The sequence below is a fragment of the Macaca thibetana genome, chromosome 6, assembly GCF_024542745.1.
Source record: "Macaca thibetana thibetana isolate TM-01 chromosome 6, ASM2454274v1, whole genome shotgun sequence".
Lineage (NCBI taxonomy): Eukaryota > Metazoa > Chordata > Mammalia > Primates > Cercopithecidae > Macaca > Macaca thibetana.
In genome coordinates this window covers 135,202,254-135,209,412 of record NC_065583.1, presented here as the reverse complement: position 1 = coordinate 135,209,412, position 7,159 = coordinate 135,202,254, and the positions used below count along the sequence as shown (strand labels likewise).

The 7,159-nt window shown below is 44.3% G+C and overlaps 1 protein-coding gene across 1 annotated transcript in view; it reads left to right on the top strand.

The window, feature by feature from the left end:
* The first annotated feature begins 419 nt into the window (after positions 1-419).
* ADAMTS12 (ADAM metallopeptidase with thrombospondin type 1 motif 12) overlaps positions 420-7,159 on the top strand; it is a 377,858-nt gene continuing 371,118 nt past the window's right edge. Inside the window, exon 1 of the mRNA XM_050793804.1 lies at positions 420-896. Coding sequence (XP_050649761.1) covers positions 770-896 — 127 coding nt within the window. The 5' untranslated portion in view covers positions 420-769. The remainder of the gene's footprint in view (positions 897-7,159) is intronic.

The window sequence follows — 7,159 nt, the reverse complement described above, 5'->3', positions numbered from 1 at the left end:
TTGCCTGAGGTCACATTAGCAGATTAGCGCAGCCCATTTCCCTTTGTGTGACTTGGCAAAGAGAAAAATCGCCTATTGGTTTTCCAGTGGAAGAGAATCCCAGAGCGGTCCGAGTGGGTGAGGAGTCTTGATAGAGAGATGTTGGGAAAAGTTCAGGAACTTGGAGGAGAACAGTATGGGAGGGGGCAGCGCTGAGCGCGGAAGATTGGAGGGAGTGGGGCCCCGCTCTGCCCCAACTCTGTTCTCATCATTTTGAGCGTATATTTAAGCACGCTGGTGGGGGTGGCTTGGGGGCCTCTCGCTCGCAGCTTCCTAGACTGCGGCCCAGGGCGGTTCTCCCGGGTCTCCCCTATTTGGCCGGCTCGGCCAGCTGGGCCCGGCGCTCGGGGCGGGGCCGGAGGAGCGCGGGGGTGGGAGTCCCGGAGGAAGATGCACCAAGCGGGCTGCGAGGCCGAGGGGCATGCTGGAGGCGGAGGGGTGGGGACCCGGGTGGACTGCGCCCTCCCGCTCCGGACCATTCCACACTCCACCGAAAGCGGACACTGTCAGCTGAATCACTCCCCTTTCAGGAGGAGGGAGGGGAAAAAGGTGTCTAGCCCCTTTCTGGTTAAAAAAGCACAGGGAGATCGCGGGCAGCTTTGCAGTCGCTGCCTTCTCGCGCCCGGACCATGCACGCCTGCATCTTCCTGCTGGGCCACAGGCGAGCACTTGATTTCTGGAGCTGAGGGCTAAAACTTTTCTGACTTTTCTTCTCCCCAACAACTGAATCATGCCATGTGCCCAGAGGAGCTGGCTTGCAAACCTTTCCGTGGTGGCCCAGCTCCTTAACTTTGGGGCGCTTTGCTATGGGAGACAGCCTCAGCCAGGCCCGGTTCGCTTCCCGGACAGGAGGCAAGGTTAGTGACTCTTCTTTATTTCTTTTTAAAACAGTGGTGGTAAGACATGCAGGAACTTTGTTGCTCCTTTTTCCCTTCCCCCACCCAGCAGAACTGAACTCTGCGAAGCCATTTGGCTGCATGGTAAGGAAACCTGGGCTGGGAGCTCAGGAACCTAGGCTTTCTCAGAATTCAGTGCTTAAGGTGATGAGTCGTTCATTCTTACAGAAAGGTGAGTACCTTGCTCTCTCTTTTACAGGGATGACACTGCGGTCTTTGAAAGACCCAAGAGGGAGCTGGTAACTTTCTCTTTTGTCTCCTCTTTAAATGCTGTACTGTTTCGATCCCCTATTTTTCAGACTCTAAACATGGAAAATTATCATTTTTTTTAAGTGCCAACTGGCTACTGGCAGTCATTGCAGTGTTTCTAGTTAGTTTTAAACTTCTGGTCAGGAAAGGGGAAATGTGATTCTTCCCCCCTACTGAGCAGGCTTGGCTGTGTTTTGGTTTCCTGGAAAGATTTAGGGTTGTGTTTTTAAAAGAATAGTCCTTTTGGGGGAACTATCCCTCCGTAAGGGCTCACTTTTTCCTGTCCTGTCTCACTGACCGCAGCTGGCAGCTTCTCTTTCTGAATTTCTGAACTCATGTTATTGTAGAAAGCACTGGAAGCGTTCTGAGGGACAATTTGTTGTTGTTTTTAGTCTTTTAAGCCTAACACTCAGCAGTTTATTGGAGTTGGAAGGGTCAGAGGCACCTTCGTGTTTGGTGGGGGGTTCATTGTACCTCTGGGGGTAGACAGTCCTAGCAGCAGCGATGGCCCACGTGGCACTCTGTGTCAGCCCATCCCACCAGGGATGGTACCAGTGTGCAGGTACCAGTGTTGCTGTCCCTGCTGTACAGATGAGGATGCTGCAGCTTGGAGAGCTTATGAGGCCAGCTAATGCAGAGCAGGGTTTTGAGCCCAGGTAGTCTGACTCTTAGAATCATGCAACACTGTCCTGTAGCAATAATAGGGATACACACACACACACACGCATATGCACACACACGCATGCACATGCACACAGAGCACTGGGTTAGCATGCACTAAGTCCTGTGTTTGCTGACTATGCTGAAGCTTCGGGAAGTGTCCTGCATAGTTTTCTGACATCCCTTTAATTCCCAAGGTCACTTGGTTGATAAACATCACCAGCCTGTCCTTGTTTAGGATTTCTAAGCAGGGTTTTCTGCCCATGTGGTAAAATTCAAATATTGCTGGACAACTCATCTCCTGTGGCTTCAAGACGTATGAGAAGCAAGTCCCTCTCTTTGCTTTACTTGGAAAGCTGGAGCCAGCAAACACTGGGGTTAGATGTCAGTCAGCCAGCACTCACTTGTGTAAACGGTCCAGATACAATCTCCCACCCCCAAGTTTAAAATAGCAGGCCTTGTTGTTCTTTGAAAAACAGTTCCTTTGTGAAAGGTCTCCCTTCTGGGGCAGCACAAACAAAGCCTGCAAGCACTTCCCAGGGCATTTGGAGATGATTTCGTTCAAAGACACACATTCTCCTGGGTTGGTTTTCAGCTTTGCTTGCTCCACATGTTCATTGTAAGGGAATTCAGCTTGGTGTGAAGCAGACACCACTGGGCCATGGACCATGGTTTTTCCTCTCTGAAAAGTGAGATATGATTATTTTCCCTAGTCACCTCTACCTACAGCTATGTGCTGAGAGTATCCACTGTTCAAAAAAACCTATAACGTGCTCCAAGCTTATTGGTGATACATATTTATTTAGGTTTAAAAATAATTTCAGTTTTTTTTTTTTTTTTGAGACTGAGTCTCACTTTGTCTCTCAGGCTGGAGTGTGGTAGTGTGATCTCAGCTCACTGCAGCCTCTGCCTCCCGGGTTCAAGTGATTCTTCTGTCTCAGCCTCCTGAGTAGCTGGGATTATGGATGTGTGTCACCATGCCCGGCTAATTTTTGTATTTTTAGTACAGATGAGGTTTCACCATGTTGGCTAGGCTGTCTCCAACTCCTGACCTCAGGTGATCTGCCCACCTTGGCCGCTTAAAGTGCTGGGGTTACAGGTGTGAGCTACTGCACCCTGCCAATAATTTCAGTTTTTAAAAGCATTTCACCAACCACTGTCAATTCCCTAGTGGATTTACAAATAATCCACATTTGATGCAAAGGAGAATTTTCTTTTTTTTTTTTTTTACTTTTTTATTATACTTTTAAGTTCTAGGGTACATGTGCACAACGTGCAGGTTTGTTACATATGTATACATGTGCCATGTTGGTGTGCTGTACCCATTAACTCGTCATTTACATTAGATATATCTCCTAATGCTATCCCTCCCCACTCCCCCCACCCCACAACAGGCCCCGGTGTGTGATGTTCCTCTTCCTGTGTCCAAGTATTCTCATTGTTCAATTCCCACCTATGAGTGAGAACATGTGGTGTTTGGTTTTCTGTTCTTTTAATAGTTTGCTGAGAATGGTGGTTTCCAGCTGCATCCATGTCCCTATAAAGGACATGAACTCATCCTTTTTATGGCTGCATAGTATTCCATGGTGTATATGTGCCACATTTTCTTAATCCAGTCTGTCATTGATGGACATTTGGGTTGGTTCCAAGTCTTTGCTATTGTGGATAGTGCTGCAGTAAACATATGTGTGCATGTTTCTTTATAGCAGCATGATTTATAATCCTTTGGGTATATACCCAGTAATGGGATGGCTGGGTCAAATGGTATTTCTAGTTCTAGATCCTTGAGGAATCGCCACACTTTCTTCCACAATGGTTGAACTAGTTTACAGTCCCACCAACAGTGTAAAAGTGTTCCTATTTCTCCACATCATCTCCAGGACCTGTTGTTTCCTGACTTTTTAATGATCACCATTCTAACTGGTGTGAGATGGTATCTCATTATGGTTTTGATTTGCATTTCTCTGATGGCTAGTGATGATGAGTATTTTTTCATGTGTCTGTTGGCTGCATAAATGTCTTCTTTTGAGAATTTTCTGTTCATATCTCAGAGGAGAAATTTCTAAGCAGACTTATACTTAGAATTAAGAAGGAGAGTCAGAAAGAGGGAGGAAGGGATGGATGAGGGCAAAGCAGTAGAGAATGAAATTCTAAGGCTATCTGGGATTAGGATGGCCTGGGTTTTCCCTCCAAATGACCTACCTACAGTCTCACAAATAACCAATTTCCTTAGACTTCCATTTCCACTTTGATAGCATTTTTGAATGCGCTCAAATCCTGAACATTTAAACTTACAAATTACTTCAGAGATCATCTCACCCATTCTTATTTTTGAACTATTTAATTTATTTTGTTATGGAGATGAGGTCTAGCTATGTTGTCCAGACTGATCTTGAACTCCTGGCCTTAAGCAATCCTCCCACTTTAGCGTCCCCAAATGCTGCAATTACAGGAATGAGCCACCATGCCTGGCCCCCTTTTTACTTTTACGGATAAGGAATGGGAGGTCTAGGGCATCAGTTAGTCAGCCTATATGATTGAGCACCTAATAAATGCCCCTTCACGAGGAGGGTAAAGGGAATTGCACAGGGTTCCATGGTTGGAGACTGAGTCTCCAGATTCAGACACTACATAACCTTTTAGGTTCCTTCTCGTTCTCAGAGTTGGGCTAAATCAAGATTTTAGTCGTTGGAAGGAGTATGGAGATAAATCCAGTCCTTTCTGGGACTAGAAACATAGAAACAGGCTATTTGACTAACTGCCCAGTATTCTTTCCACATTGCTCAGTTATGATATAGGAATGTGCTGTGACTTACACAGGATTTCTTGGTTCACAACCAAGTATCAGAACAACAGGAAATATTAATCTCGCACACAACATACTGCCTCTCTTCTACAGCCAATCATATCCCCTTTGGGTTGTTTATCCCTATGCTGTTTACAAAACGCCAGTCTGTTCCATGACCTCTTTTGCTCCTGACATCTCTGTGAAATCAACAGGACAGGCACTTTATTCCATATTAGAGATGAGCTTTAGGCTTGTGCAAGAAACAGAGGGAATGTTGCAGTGTTTTCAGATAGGAGTTTTAATTATTTATGTATTCTATTTTTTAAAAATTCTGCAAGGAGGAAAGGATTTCAGCTGTTTTCTTAATGTAAGAAGAGAGTTCACAGATTTGATATATTGTGTTGATTATAATAATCTATATAGTTAGCACATTAGTTATCATAGAGTTGATGAGCAAATCCAACGTTCTGTGGCATACTTTACAATTTTGAGGAGACCAACACAGTTCTTCACAACATTCCAACATGTGTAAATTTCTATAATAAAAATCGCGTTGCAAGGTTACAGTTATCTTATATGGAAGATAATTATGAATAAAACCTCTACTATAGGAATTTCATAATCTTTTTTTAGAAAGGGGTCTTAGCTATTCAATTCTTTCTAAGACAGAAATAAATATAAAGAATAAGTACAGATAATGCTCGCTTTGGAAGCACATATACTAACATTGGACTGATACAGAGATTAGTGTAGCTGCCGCTCAAGGATGACATGCAAATCTGTGAAGCGTTCCATTAAAAAGAAAAAAGAATAGGACACGGTGGCTCATGCCTGTAATCCCAGCACTTTGGGAGGCCAAGGCGGGTGCATCACCTGAGGTCGGAAGTTCGAGACCAGCCTGGTCAACACAACAAAACCCTGTCTCTACTAAAAATACAAAAATCAGCCAGGTGTGGTGGTGTACGCCTGTAGTCCCAACTACTTGGGAGGCTGAGGCAGGAAAATCTCTTTAACCCTGGAGGCAGAGGATATAGTGGGCTGCCGAGATCATGCCAGCCTGGGCAACAGAGCAGGACTCTGTCTGAAAAAAAAAAAAAAAAAAAACTATAGATTTAGCCTAAACTGTACAAAGCTAGTAAATATTCTTACCTCTGTCCTTTCTAAGCTGAGGGTAAAAGATGCCTTGTTTTGTATTTTAAAAAGCGCTTGTGGCAACAGCCTTTACTCAAGAGCTTCTCTTGAAGTACCATTGAAACTTGTGGACTGAGGCTTCCAATATAATTTTAAACAAGGCAAATCAAAGTATTAGGGGCTTAATGTATTTCTACACACCCTTGTATAGATTGTGATGTAATTTTCATGTATCTCAGCCTCTGGCCCTCCCAACCCCACACCTTATTGATAACCCGCCTTGACATCTGTGCTGGGTAACAGACCCTGGTGATGCACGCAGTAAGGGCAGAGCTTAGGAGTGTGTGCTCTGGGATCAGATTGCCCAGGAACAAATCCTCATCCCTCATTGTTGTCACTTTACAGAGATGGAAGTAGAGCCCCAGATGAGGGATACAATTAATGCTTACCCACAGAATTGTGAGGATTAGATAAGACCAAGCTGGCATACTCTTAATGTAGTACTTGACCATAGAAATGATAAAAATTAGGAGCAATTATTATTTCTTGACACCTATTTCTCCATCGCTATCATATCTCCTCTGAGTTCTGCTTTCATTGGCCAAGATTATAGCTAACAAATCTGCAAAACTAATCTTAGCTTATGGAGAGGAGGCTAAGGTGAGTGTGGGCTTCTCTCCTATCTCTGCTTGGAGGTTACACATGTCTGTGTCCACAGTGATCCCTAGTAGCCAAGTTTCTACCTTTAAAACCAACAGTGCTAGTATTTAATGAATGTTATTTGTCAAGCACAATATTAAATGTTTTAAATATATTAATGCATTGGAGCCTACTCCCAACCTAGGAAGTAGATGCTATTATTATTATGCCCATTATATAGTTGAGGTAGCTGAGCTTGGGTCACCAACACAAACCACACTTTGTAAGTGACCCCCGATTTCCATCCACACCTATGGGCTGCCATGGTTTAGCTGCCTCCTATGCAATCAGATCAGGAGGGAAAACCGATATTATCCCCCATCGTTTTGCCCGACAAAGAGGCAATTACTATGTCCATTGATTGCTAAGAAAATTGAGGCGTAAAGAAGTGAAGCGCTTCTTGTCTAGTCAGACCACCGTCCCTAGGAGCAGTGTTATTACCTCTAACCCTGCTACGCTCTCTGCCAAGAGCAGCTGCTTTTCTTTACTTACTAATGAAGTGTGGTGGCTAGAGCATGGTTTTGAAATAGAAGGCACAGCATTTCAATCCAAGGAATGTTACATAATGTGGCACAGTGACTTCCTACACTCACTTTCCTTATTTATGAAATGGGGATAACAACTGAATCTCTATCACAGGGTTGTTGTGAGTATTGAATGAGGAAAGACTTATGGTACCTGGCTCACAGCAAGCGCT